The sequence below is a fragment of the Cucurbita pepo genome, chromosome 9 (assembly GCF_057944985.1).
Source record: "Cucurbita pepo subsp. pepo isolate OVF chromosome 9, ASM5794498v1, whole genome shotgun sequence".
NCBI classification, from domain to species: domain Eukaryota; kingdom Viridiplantae; phylum Streptophyta; class Magnoliopsida; order Cucurbitales; family Cucurbitaceae; genus Cucurbita; species Cucurbita pepo.
The window spans coordinates 12,939,362-12,953,833 of record NC_141806.1 but is presented as its reverse complement, the minus strand read 5'-3'; the positions used below and the strand labels follow the sequence as shown (position 1 = coordinate 12,953,833).

Below are 14,472 nucleotides of genomic sequence, written 5' to 3'. Positions count from 1 at the left end.
AAAGACGGTAAAACAAAGCCAAACCCACAGCAGCCATACATACAGTCGCTAGAAGTGAAACTTCAAATTCAAGCTACATTCATTGATAATCTACTAGCCAGTATGTAAATCAGTAGCTCACTCGCTCTTCTTAAAAAGATACACACGAAGTACACAATCAAACATAATAAAAAGAAAGGGGAAAGAAGGGTTTTTTTTAATGTCATCAAAGAGTAATGGTAGAATAGAGAACAGGAAGGAAGAGAGTTACTGTGGATGAGAAGGTTGAAATAGCGTTTTCAAAATTTTTAACCAGAAATCACATAACAGGGGGAGGGCAGGGCAGAGAACAAAACATCAAATCTACATGTACCCTCCTTGCTGTTGCTGCGGTTGCTGCGGTTGCTGTGGTGGTGGCTGCTGGTAACTACCATAGCCGCCATAGCCACCGTAGAACATATTAGGGTCCTGCGGGGCTGGCGCATAGCTATAGTTTTCATATCCTTGCCCATATCCGTGATAGCTGCCTCCGTTCCATTGGTTGGGATCCGCCTGAGGCTAAAAGGAGAGGAAACAAAACAACTTATTCTGAAAGAACTATAATAACAAACCATCTTTGGACGTTTATTTGAAGGATTACGTCCCAATGAATGTTCCCATGGAAGTCATCTGAAAAAACTATTTATTACCTGTTTATTTGAAGAACTACGTCCCCATGAAAGTCTAATGTTCTGCCCACCAAGTTGTGATCCATTCAACATACGTAATGCTTCCTCAGCACAGTTTCTAACATACCACACAATCAAAATAATCATTGAATGTGTCATGAGCAATTCATGGGAGATTAAAATGTTTGGTTACATCTTTTAAATTACTTACCTGTCGGAAAATTGCACAAAACCACATCGTTTGCCTACAGGTATCTTTACATGCACCAATTCCCCATACTGACCAAAAACTTGTCTCAAGTGATCGTCTGTGATATTAGAATCCAAATTCCCCACAAATAGCTGCAAGATAGCAAATTAAGAAATTAAAATATGAAAATAAAATTGCATGGCAAAAGAAAAATAGTAAAGAACCCACAGTCGTATTATTTGGATCATTCTCATCTTGAGCCCCTTGAGGATTCTGGTATGAAGCTGCATACGCAAAAATTGAACCAACATGAATTTTCTTTTAAACTTGAACTAAAAACAGTTCAAAAGTTGTTGCCTTATTTTATAAACATTGTTCAAGAACACATTGAAACATTATTTTGTTACAACCTAAGGCCATTCCAAATTGCATAATCATATAAAGTATGTTTAAAGGCCTAAAGCAACCTAAAGGCTTTTTCTTACGGAGAGGCATGTCAGTTAATTTTAAGACCACATCATCTTTTTAACTAGAACAACAAAGAATACCAAAAAATTAAGGAAATCAAGAATGACTAGAGAAAATAAAAAATAAAAACAAAGACAAAATCTGTGGAAAAAAACACATTGGTCAAACGAAGATAAAACATTGATCAAATGAAGGCCAGAATATAAAATAGATAGCACATGCGGACCAAACATCGATTGTAAAATGGGTGAATGTAAGTGATTGAACACCCTATCGGATGAGAAAAAATCCACAAAATAACACAGGGTAATTAAAAAAGACAGATATTACAAAACATCACATCCTAAAATACAACACATAACAAATAGCCTGCCTAACTTTTGATTCAAGCACTATATTATTCCATATTGAAAATTCAGAGTAAACTTGGCCAAGCTTAAAACAAAAATTAGGAAAGATGAAAGTAGCCAACCGTTACATCAGCAAGACACAATTGATACAATAATATTACAAAAGAAGCACATACGTATTATACCACCATGTAACCAAAACGTTAAAGAAGAATAGATTAGTCCAAAGGAATGACAGTACGGAATACCGAGCTACAGAATAAAAATACCTGTAAGAAATAAGAACAGAGTAAAACTAGAAACGTGCCAAAATTCTATTATGCCTAGGTAAGGGTTTCGTTTGCATAAACAGGATACGATCATCTAACACTGAGAAGAAAACATAGGAACGTAAATCCTGTAAACCCTAAATATTAGGGGGTGAAGGGCAAGCACAACCTATGTGTCCTGCTATAGCTGTTGTATAAAGGAAGTACAGAATCAAACTACCCTGCTATCCCAGTTATTGGAAACTGCAATATTTCATCTACCTAAAGAACCTAAGTGGCATAAGCTTCAAAAAAAACTCTAATGGAATTAGACTGATATGCCAGGGAGAGAAAAAAATTACTCCATGCAAATGAAAGGAAAAACTAAACGTTGCAGAACTGAAGGTGAATTTAAAAAAAAAAGTAGCATATATATGCCACAAAAATGTAAGAGGTAAGACATTTGCGTTAAAAAACTGACCTAAATGGAACAACGTACTAAAGGGTAAGCATGTCAGCTGAAATCGGTAGCAGACCCCAAGCTGACAGAGCCTTTTGACACCCTGCTTAAAGAGAAGATGAGTTTTATAAGTTTATGAATCTCTTTAAAGTAGTTATAGTGACCAAAGTTCGAATTGGAAGTACACTGAAGGAAAAGGCATGAAAGGCTACTAACTTCCAAGGTATGACGGGAAAATTTAAATACTTGTAACTAAAACTAAAAGTATCCGAGAGGAGCTAGATCCAAACAGAAAATAAAGGTCGGACTTCATCTGGGTGTATTGAAAGCAAAATGCATGCCAAAACTATAAACATAACCGCATACATACAACAAATTAATGATGGAGAATATATTCAACAGAAAATTGAAGTTCCGTCTTTCCCCTTTGGAGGGAGAGTGGTAATTACTTTTCGCATATTGCTGACTCCCAGAAGTGTTCTTGTTAGCAGCAGGTCCAATTCGCATGGGCCTGGTTGAACAGAGGACACCATTCATCTCAGTCATCGCCCGCATTTGTTCAGTCTCGTCTCCAAACTTAACAAACCCATAACCTTTAGTGCGTCCAGTGATCCTATCAATCACAACTTTGGCACTCTTAACGGAGGTAAAACGTGCCCTAAACGTCTCTTGTAACACATAATCAGTAACATCACCAGCTAAATCCCCTACAAAAATTGTGTAATCAGGAGAATCGTCCTGTCGCTTCTCCCCAGCTGATGCCCAGTTCAATCTAAAATTTTGTGCCCCATTGGGCATCGGGGTACCGTTATAGGTTTGAAGTACTCTTTCTGCAGCTGGACGCGTCAAAAATTCAATGAAGCCGTAACCCTCAGACTGGCCGGTTTGCTTGTTCCGAATGACTTTCACGGATGAAATCTGAGGATATAAAATAAACCTCCTTAATTCATGCAAGAACTAAATTTTAAAAAAGAAAATTGTAACCACTTCTTATCCACTAAGATCACATTGTAATAACATGTGTTCGTTCAAATCTTGATAGAATACAACTAATAATCCTAAAACTCCAACATTATCCACTATCAAATACGAAAACAAATACATATCCAGATATGACCTCAAAAAGGTTGACGTTCTTTAACGTACCTCGCCTGTATGAGCCAAGCAATTAAAAATATAGTTCTCGTCCATCCAGTATTGCAAGTCTCCGATCCAGAGCGTACGGACCTCATCGGCGTTGGCTGGTTGAGATGGCTGGCCCTGAGGCGAAGAAGCCTGCGGCTGTTGAGGCCACATCTGAGGAGCAGGCTGCACTTGAGGCGGTTGAGGAGGCATCATCATGTAAGGAGGTTGCTGTTGCTGATACTGAGGGGCTTGGTGAGGCATACTGTGAGGGGCAACACCAGGTACAGGCTGCATCGTTTCGGCGAATCGGAACAAGATCTCGTTATTGTACAGAAAAGCCGAAAGAAGGAAGAGAGCTTGGGTGCTTCGCCTGAACAGAGAGAAACCCTAACCCTAGAAGTCGAAAGCAGGCGAAATGAAAAGGTAAAAGAAGAAGCGGTCGCGGGAAGAATTAGAATTATCGTTTTAAAAGGAAAGAAATAAAATAAAATAAAATAAAACAAAAGGAAGAGGTCTGGATCGTATTGACTCGCCAATCCAACCAATCAAAAAGCGAGCTTACGGAAGTCAAGATGGTATCGACCGCACGGGAATATTTAGCTTCTTTTTTCTTTTTCTTCCTATATTTTCCTTCTATTTTCAGCTGGCGAGTAATAATTTAATATCATAAGCTGACTTATTCCATGGATGTCCAATATGAGGCCTTACATAGTTCAATAAGGTCTCTCATCTTCGGCCTCACAGCCTCACCTCGTGTTGTGCAAACCCGGTTAGTGCTACGTAAATTCGAGTATAGAGTGAACAAGTTCGAGTGTTCACTAGTGGTACAGTTCAATTCAACATTTTGTTTGTTCGAATCCGATTGTGTCATAACTCTATAATTCGATGAACTGCATTGCTGATATTGACCCTAAAATTGTTAGACAAAATTGTTAGACATCTTATTACTGATATAGCTCTATAATTCTTCGATGAACTGTATTGACCCTAAAATTGTTCAAAGATTGTTGGATGAACGGAATTACTGTAAATCAAACAATTTGATGGCGGAATAAGAAAAGGAGTAGCAGCACTTCACCCACGTAGGAGCTTTTTCAGCAAGGATTTTTCAGAAAATTACAATCCGATAATTCAGCTCGCTTCTTGGATAGATATGATCCTACAATAGAACAAATAACACGACACGCAAAACCTTCTAACACCAAATACAACACACAAGTGACAACATGTCATCAGAGTCACATACAGAATGTTCAGAATAGATGAGTAGTAACATCCCCAAAATCTTCTACTAATGCCAAGTAGAAGTTCAAGGGTCTTGTGTTCGAGCAGAGGCGGCACACAAGAATATTACAGCTTCGTCATCTACATATATCCTCCTTGTTGCTGCGACGGCTGCTGTGGTGCTGGTTGCTGGTAGTTCCCATACCCGCCGCCATAGCCACTGTAGAACATGTTAGGGTCCTGGGCAGCTGGAGCATAGCTATAATTTTCATACCCTTGTCCATACCCATAGTATCCTCCACCTCCATTCCACTGATTAGGATCAGCTTGAGGCTGCAAATTTGCATTACAGGATCATAACTATTTGTTTCAATATAAATCAATCCTTGATGATGAGTGAAATACAACAATACTACTACCTGCTTGTTAGAAGGACTGCGGCCCCATGAAAGTCTAATGTTTTGCCCACCAATTTGGGTTCCATTCAACATGCGTAAAGCTTCCTCGGCGCAGCTTCTAAAATAGGCATTAAGGAAAACAAGATAACTACTTGTCAGCAAACACCAAGAATTTGGGAGGGGGTTGGTTCATAAAAGTGTTCGAAAATGCCAACCTGTCTGAAAATTGAACGAAGCCACATCGCTTGCCTGCAGGTATCTTAACGTGCACCAACTCACCGTACTGGCTGAATACTTGTCTCAAGTGTTCATCTGTGACATTAGAATCCAAATTTCCCACGAATATCTGCAATAAGACCAAATAACAACTCACAAACATGTCCATGAGATTATATTGCTATAGAAAATTACTGAAGTACCCACAGTTGTATTATTTGGATCGTTCTCATTCTGAGTCCCTTGAGGATTCTGGTATGAAGCTGCATTTGCAAATATTAAACTAAAATGACACCTTTTAACAAATATTGAACTGAGATATTCCAGAGCAGTGTCATTTTTCCTAAAAAAAGACACTGTTTCCTAAGACATGTAAACTAAATGGAGTCATATCAAATCATCACTATGGTGAATAATAGCTATAAAAATAAAAGCTACGATACATGCAATACTAAAACAAAATAAATTCAAATGAATAGAAAACCAAGATACATGGAAAAACAACACAAATTATTTAATTGGAAGTAGAACACATCCCACACCTTAAAATTGCTTTAATTAATTTGTCTTACACCTAGCTCTCACTGAGGCTTACATGTTCTAAAACACACACGCGGAAACACACAGGCGCAAGCCTCTGTCATTAAAAGCATAGGCCTTCTATTACTTGACAAGAGACATGCATACCGAACATAATGAATGCAAAATAGGAAATAAAGTGATTCCATATTATGCCCACAGAAGATGAGAAAAAATCCATAGAATAATACACGAGTAATACAAAAAAAAGGGGGATATTATAAAGCTTCACAACCAAAAGAACTAAATATCACAAATAGCCTCCCTAACTTTTGACTCGAGGCAACCCTATTATGCCATATTGAAAATCCTGCCCACTAAAAAACTACAGGAGGTTAAGGTAGCCCCCTATTAAATCAGTGAAGATCAATGAATAGAATCCTATTCACATAAGAGGCACATACAAAGTATACCTGAAAATAACAGTTCAATACAATGAAATAAGTAGAGAATATTCCAAACAATATCAATACAAAGTATCAAGACACAGAATGAAAAGCTAATAAGAAATGAGGATCCATGCAGATCGAGAAACGTATCAAAATTCTTTGGTAGGTAGTGGATTCGTCTAAATATATGGAACCCAACCACCACATACTGAGATGAAAACATAGGACAGTAAATCCCATAAACCCTAAATACTAGGAGGTGAAGAACAAGCACAGCCTATGCGGCCTGCTGCAGCTGTTGTAGAAGGAAAGTTCAGAATCAAACTAGCCTGCTATCCCAGTTATTGGAAATTTCGATAATTCATCTAGCTAAAGAACCTAAGTGACCTAAACTTGGAAAAAAAAAATCTAATGGAGTTAGCCATAGTGAAAAATGCCAGGGACAGGGAAAAAAAATACCTACGCAAATGAAAGGAAAAACTCAACATTGCAGAACTAAAGGTGAATTAAAAAAGGTAGCATAAATATGCTACATAGAAAGTAAAGGGTAAGACATTTGCGGGAAAAAAACTGACCTAAATGGAACAACGTACTAAAGGGTAAGCATGTCAGCTGAAATCAGTAGCGGACCCCAAGCTGACAGAGCCTTTTGACACCCTGCTTAGAGAAAAGAGGAGTTCTATAAGTTTACGAATCTTTTTACAGTAGTTACAGTGACCAAAGTTCGAATTGGAAGTACACTGAAGGAAAAGGCAAGAAAGGCTACTAATCTTCCAAGGTATAACGAGAGGGAAATTTAAATGCTAGGAAACTAAAAAATAAAAGTAACGGAGAGGAGAAGAGTCCAACAGAAAATAAAGAAGGTTGGAATTCATCTTGACATATTGAAAGCAAGATGCAGACCCAAGCTCTAAACACAATCGAAACATACAATGAGTGAATAGTGCAGAATATAATCCATAGAAAATCGAACTTCTGTTTTTCATTAAAAATAAAAAAATAAAATTTCCCCTTTGGGGGGCAGAGTGGTATTTACTTTTCGCATATTGCTGACCGCCAGAAGTGTTCTTGTTAGCGGCAGGTCCAATTCGCATGGGCCTGGATGAACAGAGAACACCGTTCATCTCAGTCATTGCCCGCATTTGCTCCGTCTCGTCTCCGAACTTAACAAACCCATAACCCTTAGTGCGTCCAGTGAGCCTATCAATCACAACTTTAGCACCCTTAAGGGAGGTATAACGCGCCCTAAATGTCTCTTGTAGCACGTAATCAGTAACATCACCAGCTAAATCCCCTACAAAAATTGTGTAATCAGGAGAGTCATCCTGTCGCTTCTCTCCAGCTGATGCCCAGTTCAATCTAAAATTTTGTGCCCCATTGGGCATCGGGGTACCATTATACGTTTGAAGTACTCTTTCTGCAGCTGGACGCGTTAAAAACTCAATAAATCCATAGCCCTCGGACTGGCCAGTTTGCTTATTCCGAATAACTTTCACGGAGGAAACCTGGGGATACAAACCTCATTAGTTCTATATACGAAATTAAAAACAAAAATTGTATCCCATTCTTATCCACAAAGATTACATTGCAATAACAAACGTTCCCACAAATAATAATACAATAAACTCCAACATATTCCGCTAACAAAGAAGAAAAATAACGCATGCATGCATGATCTCAAATAGGGGAGGTGAGGCGTTCTTTAACATACCTCGCCTGTATGAGCAAAGCAATTGAAGAGATAGTTTTCATCCATCCAATACTGCAAGTCACCGATCCAGAGCGTACGGACCTCATCGGCGTTAGCTGGTTGAGGCGGTTGACCCTGAGGCGAAACGGCCTGCGGCTGCTGAGGCCACATCTGAGGGACAGGCTGAGCTTGAGGCGGCATCATCATGTAAGGGGGTTGCTGTTGCTGGTACTGAGGGGCTTGGTGAGGCATGTTGTGAAGGGCAACACCAGGAGCAGGCTGCATCGTCGGTTCAACGAAAGAATTTGGTTAAATGTGGGGAATTTGGGGATCTCGTTGATATCGGAGAAACCCTAACCCTAGCAGTCTGAAGCAGGCAAGCCGCGAGCGAAAGAGAAGCGAAAAGGAAAGGGGTTATTGGGATTATATATCTCTCGAAAATTGAGACACGTTATCCGAAAGGACGTTGAGGCCGCGATTTTTAGACTTTGGGCCCCGCGTTTTTCTGTCCATCAACTAGTTCTTTTTAAATCCACCAATCAAAAATCGAGCTCATGCAAGTCCAAATGATTTCGACCACACAGGATCTTTTATTCAGTTTTATTCTAGTTAGCTATCAAAATTTGAATCTTTCAATCAACCAATTAATAGTGACCTTTCCCATCCACCAATCACCTCAATTAGTTTTCACCGTCATCTCCATACTCAAAAAGATCAATGAGATTTTTTACCCTCTTTAATTTTTTCGTGCAAGCGAAAGTGTCTGCGTTCCCTTGACGAGCTAGATATCGTACTCTTACCCTTTTCGTTAAACGATAGGAAAGTACGAGGTAAAACATTGAATCACGCTGAGTAGGAAAGACAGGCTAGTAACAGCTAGCCTACTTCCAAATTCGCTTTACATTGTTTATTTAGTACAACTATTATGTTTCATGCAAGCAAAGAGTCCACATTCCCTTGACGAGGCAGACGAAGTGTAGATGTGTATTGACCAAGAACTCTTACCCTTTTCGTTAGACGATATTAAAGTATGAGGTAAAGGATTGAATCACACTGGGTAAGAAAGACAGGCAAAAAATAGCTCCAAAAGGCGAGACCTACTTCCATATTCGCTTTCGATTGTTTATTTAGTACAACTATTATTTTTCCGTGTAGGCTAAGTGTCTGCGTTCCATTGACAAGGCAGACGAAGTGCATATGTGCATTGACCAAGAAAGGAAAACATATCGTACTCTTACCCTTTTCGTTAGACAATAGGAAAAGATTGAATCACACTTAGTAAGAAAGATAGGCTAGAAGCAGCTCCAAAAGGCGAGACCTACTTCCAAATTAGCTTTCGATTGTGAAGATACAATCAAGACCCATTGCATATAAAGTCGAGACCTATGGATTGTGAAGATACGATCAAGACACAGACACATTGCATATAAGTTCACTTAACGTCTAGTTTTCTTCCTATTCCAAAGAAATGTTTATTCCCAAAACAATAATAGTACTATATTTTAGTTTTAACCTCAAAACTAAGTAAAATTCTCATCCCTAGCTTAATAAAATGACTATCTTAGTTGCTAAGCTTAATAAAATTGAATTATTTTAGTCAACCATCCGTGACATAGAGAAGAACACCTAGCAATCCACTGTTCAAATAGTAAACAAAATTACAGGACAAGAACAACAAAGCGGATCGAAACACAACACTAATCTTACAGAAATCTATAAAATTTGTGCACATTTAGATCCAAATAGAATGGGTTGTTCGAATCAGACAACCCCAAGAGAAGAGTTACAGATTGCTGTCAGCCAGCAGCAAACACAGCTTGGTTATTCTGGCATCACATGCAACAGCAGATGCCACATTACACCCAAATTTCATGCCTTGTTTCTTCCAGTAAGGATTCTCAATTCCAAGATAATTAAAAACCAACCCCAAGTTGGGGAAGTGTTTTGCATGCAACATGGATATTAACTAGCGAATGGGGTGGTATTGAGCTGATATTCTCTTAGGAGGCAACTTGCGTAATATGTAAAGAACTAATGCTGAAGGCAGAATTTCGACCAACTGTAAGTTCAGCAAAATGGTTTGTATCAGACAAAAATAAGAGGAATCTAACAAAATCAGAACTAAGTTGTATGAACAAGTTTAGGACGTGTTTGAGAGTGAATCGAAAATGATTTAAATCATTTTTGTCAGCCTGAACAATGTTGTTAATCATTCAAAATCTATGAAGACCGTGTTTGGGGTGAAAATTGTTTTTAATAAATAACTTTATAAACAAATCATTTTCACTAAAACCACTCACGAACATGCCCGAAGTGAAGTGACGTACCAAATAGTAGATGAAATTCAGGAGGGGGTGATCTAAAACGTCGAGTGATGCATCAGCGTCGAAAGCAGATAGAGCAACCTGCACTCAACAGTGAAAAAGAACATCAGGTGAATCCCATGTATTGTCAGAAACCCATTCATAATGTTGGCCACCCTATGATTAAAATTAGCATTCCCTAAAGAAGACGGTTCTTTCATTACTAGCAGCAGAAGGATTGAACTATACCACAAAGCATCGAATGAGGAAGCAGGTAAAGCATATGGCGGTCACAGATCCAACCTGCAATTATTTATTTAAAACAAAAAAGTATTAAAAAGCACAGTAAGCATGATTACGTGGATCCATAATATACATGAAAACCCACAAAGTACATCTAACAAGCCTAAAAATAACATCACGGATCCTACTTTAGACGATTGATGGAGCTTAACTTATCGATCGTTTTCTATTATCTTCATTCATGTCAAATTTTAATAGAGGAACATATTGGAACGAATAAGCTTGGGTATTATGTATAAACATACACATGTTGCAGAACCCAAATAAGTCTTCTAAACCTACTGCCCTCTTTTAACTATGGTATCATAGCGACAAATTTCCGCAGAAAAAATAATGGAGTTTGACCATATAATTTGTTCGTATAAATTAAATTCGTACTATCAGTTATCAGAATATTGCACGCAGATATGGAGGATAGAAATTTTGATAAATAACAAAACTCTTTCCATATAATAGGAGGAAAAGGGCGTTTGTGGTCACAACATGATAGAAGAATAATAAACAATGGACGCATACCTCATGAAGTTTCTTCCTTCTCCCTTTAGATTCAATTGGAAAACGTCTGAGCATGAAAAATAATCTAAAAAGTTTCATACGAAATAAGTAATCAGCACAAGTAATCAGAAATTATAAGATCTAGATGCATTGAATGATATATCCACCAGACATGAAGGAGATACTCACCTTCCACCATATATCAAGAAGCCTATTGCAGCTATGAAAGACACCACTGGGACAATGAAATAAGGAAGCAGTGGTTAGAAAGGGAAACAATTGATTAGTAATATAAAACTGTCTTCTTCACAAAGCGAAAATGAAGATCAAATCTGCAAAACTTGGCCTCTTGTAGGCTGGAAATGACTCACTGGGTACAAAGACTAACCTGCAATGTAAATTTTTCCAACCAATTCCACCACACTGTTGTCATCCACCCCGATGTATATCCAAATGCAAACCTGTCCACAGATTACTATTTAACTTTGAGTTGAGTTCAACATATATAATAACATGGTTCAGCAAAACCTCTCCTCAGGAATTTGGTTAATCAGAACCTCAATGACAAAATAATAATAACAATAAATCATGACCAATTTCTCGCATTAGAAACAATAATGCACCAAAAAACTTATGATAATTAATTGAATATGTAGATGAAGACGATCTATTGACGCAAGAGGGGAATTAAAATTTCACTTTGAGAATATAACTAAGATGGCCATCTTAGAGAGTCCTACTAATCAATAGCATCACCTCAATTTACTTTACAACAAAATAACATATGAACAGGCGGGATGAAAGTCACGGATATCAACGATAGGATGGTAAAAATCAGTATTTATAAATGGATAGCAGCTTAAGTATTATATTACAACCGTCCAGTAGCAGGAAACATATTTCTCTGCTTCATACATATAAGCAAGGCTGAATTTCACAAAGACACAACCAATACCAGGAATTCCCTCTCATCCTTCCAAATAAGATTCTGAATTCAGTCAAGGATTTTAAACTATTAGTTGGCTAGTGATTGAATTTTGAACAAGGGTAGCCAAGAGTAAGTGGTGTTAAAAATACCTGTATGAGATATACCACACTGTTGATTGAAATGTAAACTATTCTGAGTTTATCCGTTGGCAGACTTCTAGCCTGTTCATGACGACCCAATCAACAAAAAAATTAGCAATACTCATTGTGCCCAAAGCGATTGCAATATCAATGACTTCAGCCACTAGAAAAAGAAGACAGCCTTGATTGCAAGAAAAAAAAATTGATAAAGAAAATAGATAGCAAAACATTAAATAACACTTGCCTGGTGGTATATCTCTGCCCAGAAGAGGACCAGGAGCGTGTAAGTAGAGAAAAAAAGTAGACCAGGGAGTTCCAATAATAACGATAGCAGAACCTGATTCAAAATTAGTTGACATACCTCAGTATACAAGCTTTAATCTTCATGACACCTTTTTAAGATTTTCAGAGGAGATAAAACTAGGGACAAATTTATAATATTATGAAAAAACCATATAAGAAGAAAGAAACTCAGGTGCCATTTGGAAATAGTGTTAAAAAATTGTTTAAGTTTTGTTTTGTTTTGTTTTAAAAGTTGTTTCCCGTCGAATTGTTTACAAAATAGCTCTTAATTTGAGAATAGCTCTTGAGTGTCTCAAGAACAACTGAAGGCACAGGCCATAAACAATAGGGAAAAGTTCAAAATAACCTACAAAAACTGCAAGAACGATGTGCAATCTCCTATAGTTTTCACTATCCGCAATATTTTGAGTAAGCTATGCAGTCTTTTTTCTCGTAGAACCGCTGAGTTTCAAGATTTTCCTTAGTGTGGAAAAAATAAGAACTGAAAATCCGAGTCCAGACCAATCCCAAATAATGTTAAAGCTTTGGATCTTTCAAAGGTAAATTATCACAAATGACATCAAAGGTTCAGACACTGCACGAGTATATTTACCTTTGGTTGCAAAAGAAACACTTGCATGTGGAGCCCAAACACAATTGCGCGAACTGAATCACAGAGTAAGAATTGAAACTATCAATCAAAACTTCAAATGCCTCCACTGAAAATAAAGTCGAACAGTCTACTTATATTACCTCCATTCACAATGAAGTTCATGAGATGGAAAACTTTCTGTGTTGTCCAGCCATATTCAGGGACTCTCAGTTCGATCCTTATCAATTGAATCTGCACGCACAAACACAAATTAAGAGCTGTACACCCAAAATCTAAATCTAAATCTCTACTCTACAGGTCTACTTTTCTTCCCCCTTCTTGCTGATTTGAACACGAATTTTTGCCATTGAAAGCTTATAAAAGGTCTGCGAACTTCGAGATAGCGTTTAAACCCCAAAAATTAAAGGAATCAAATATTGAAAAACGCAAACTATACTTGAAGTAACATGAATTTTTCATTCTCCTAGAGTTTCATTGAACAAACCAGAGCCAGTGGCACCCATCGGAAGGTAAAAGAACCAATTCTATAATAGAAAACGCACTCAAACCTACCAATTAGCGATCAATTACCACTCTAACACATCAATTTAAAACAGAGCAATAACAGGCTCTCGAACACAGCATAGCAGATAGTTTTAGATAAATGAGGTAGGGAAGCAAGAGAGAGACCAGAGCAACGGCGGAGACTAGAGCATATACAGCACAGAGAGAGTAAAAAATCCGATCCTGCCAGAAAGTAGATTCGTTGATGTCATTCCACCAGCTGGATGCCGTAACTCCCATCTCCATGGCCGTCGTCAAGTTCAGCTGCAATCTCGTCATTTCCCCCTAAATAGTAAAGAAGCTTTCTCACTTTCCCCTCTCTCCGCCGTAGAGTCAAAGAACCGAAAATCCGACGAATTGAGACGATCAGGATAACGCCGGCGAGACAGCCACCGCTGCGCCGGCGAGTAGAGGCCGCAAAGGAGAAGAGGGACTTTTCTGTCGTCTGGCTCTCGCACCTTCATTTATTTGGTCCCATTTCCAAAGCCTGATTTATTTAACGCCTGATTTATTTTTCTTTCCGCTACAAATTAATTTTTTTTCTAAATCAATAAAAAATAATTTTATCTTAATAATAAAAAAAAAATAATAATACCCTTAAATTAAAAATAAAAATATATATTTTAAAAAATATCCAATAAAAAATATATACTTTATGGACCACGATGACATTAGCCATAAATTGTAATATAGATCACGACTGATGTCAACTGTATACTATATGACTATAATATGTAATATATAAACCACGGATGATGTTAGTCATAGACCATAGTCTATACAATTAAAGACCACAAAAAAATCCCGAGAATCGAAATGCATGCAAGTTTTATACGATCGGGTGGAGTGACACAAGATCTGCTTCTTGACCTATATCGAGA

The 14,472-nt window shown here is 37.8% G+C and overlaps 3 protein-coding genes across 4 annotated transcripts; all 3 read right to left on the bottom strand.

Moving 5' to 3' along the window:
- Positions 1 to 55: 55 nt before the first annotated feature.
- LOC111802516 (polyadenylate-binding protein RBP45-like) lies at positions 56 to 3,935 on the bottom strand. The gene is made up of 6 exons (XM_023686915.2): positions 3,510 to 3,935; positions 2,813 to 3,281; positions 1,066 to 1,121; positions 859 to 989; positions 669 to 765; positions 56 to 537 (listed from the first exon to the last, which is right to left on the bottom strand). Exons 1-6 carry the CDS (start codon positions 3,780 to 3,782, stop codon positions 343 to 345), a joined length of 1,221 nt encoding a protein of 406 aa, XP_023542683.1. The 5' UTR covers positions 3,783 to 3,935; the 3' UTR covers positions 56 to 342.
- A 605-nt stretch (positions 3,936 to 4,540) lies between these two features.
- LOC111802520 (polyadenylate-binding protein RBP45) lies at positions 4,541 to 8,391 on the bottom strand. 2 transcript variants are annotated; one of them, XM_023686924.2, is made up of 6 exons: positions 8,006 to 8,391; positions 7,331 to 7,799; positions 5,534 to 5,589; positions 5,326 to 5,456; positions 5,129 to 5,228; positions 4,541 to 5,045 (listed from the first exon to the last, which is right to left on the bottom strand). In XM_023686924.2, the coding sequence occupies exons 1-6, from the start codon at positions 8,267 to 8,269 to the stop codon at positions 4,854 to 4,856; spliced, it is 1,212 nt and encodes a 403-aa protein (XP_023542692.1). In that variant the 5' UTR covers positions 8,270 to 8,391; the 3' UTR covers positions 4,541 to 4,853. The 2 variants fall into 2 exon arrangements, with proteins under 2 accessions (XP_023542692.1, XP_023542693.1); XM_023686925.2 differs by having other exon boundaries at positions 5,132 to 5,228; positions 8,006 to 8,390.
- A 1,162-nt stretch (positions 8,392 to 9,553) lies between these two features.
- On the bottom strand, positions 9,554 to 14,078 carry LOC111802555 (tobamovirus multiplication protein 1). The gene is made up of 11 exons (XM_023686962.2): positions 13,718 to 14,078; positions 13,189 to 13,279; positions 13,049 to 13,101; positions 12,398 to 12,490; positions 12,163 to 12,234; positions 11,474 to 11,546; positions 11,275 to 11,320; positions 11,107 to 11,170; positions 10,537 to 10,590; positions 10,312 to 10,389; positions 9,554 to 10,043 (listed from the first exon to the last, which is right to left on the bottom strand). The coding sequence occupies exons 1-11, from the start codon at positions 13,868 to 13,870 to the stop codon at positions 9,951 to 9,953; spliced, it is 870 nt and encodes a 289-aa protein (XP_023542730.2). The 5' UTR covers positions 13,871 to 14,078; the 3' UTR covers positions 9,554 to 9,950.
- Between the last annotated feature and the right edge of the window lie 394 nt (positions 14,079 to 14,472).

What these genes read in the sequence shown, in the direction of transcription:
- LOC111802520 (XM_023686924.2), bottom strand. Translation starts at nt 8,269, where the DNA reads ATGCAGCCTGCTCCTGGTGTTGCCCTTCACAACATGCCTCACCAAGCC. An exon ending in TTCGTTCAATTTTCAGACAG is followed by an intron (nt 5,229 to 5,325) that starts GTTGGCATTTTC and finishes TGCCTATTTTAG; the next exon opens with AAGCTGCGCCGAGGAAGCTT. An exon ending in GTCCTTCTAACAAGCAGGTA is followed by an intron (nt 5,046 to 5,128) that starts GTAGTATTGTTG and finishes GCAAATTTGCAG; the next exon opens with CCTCAAGCTGATCCTAATCA.
- LOC111802555 (XM_023686962.2), bottom strand. Translation starts at nt 13,870, where the DNA reads ATGACGAGATTGCAGCTGAACTTGACGACGGCCATGGAGATGGGAGTT. An exon ending in TAGTCTCCGCCGTTGCTCTG is followed by an intron (nt 13,280 to 13,717) that starts GTCTCTCTCTTG and finishes TTGTGCGTGCAG; the next exon opens with ATTCAATTGATAAGGATCGA. An exon ending in TTCTTGATATATGGTGGAAG is followed by an intron (nt 11,171 to 11,274) that starts GTGAGTATCTCC and finishes GAAACTTTTTAG; the next exon opens with ATTATTTTTCATGCTCAGAC.
- LOC111802516 (XM_023686915.2), bottom strand. Translation starts at nt 3,782, where the DNA reads ATGCAGCCTGTACCTGGTGTTGCCCCTCACAGTATGCCTCACCAAGCC. An exon ending in TTTGTGCAATTTTCCGACAG is followed by an intron (nt 766 to 858) that starts GTAAGTAATTTA and finishes GTGGTATGTTAG; the next exon opens with AAACTGTGCTGAGGAAGCAT. An exon ending in GTAGTTCTTCAAATAAACAG is followed by an intron (nt 538 to 668) that starts GTAATAAATAGT and finishes CTCTCCTTTTAG; the next exon opens with CCTCAGGCGGATCCCAACCA.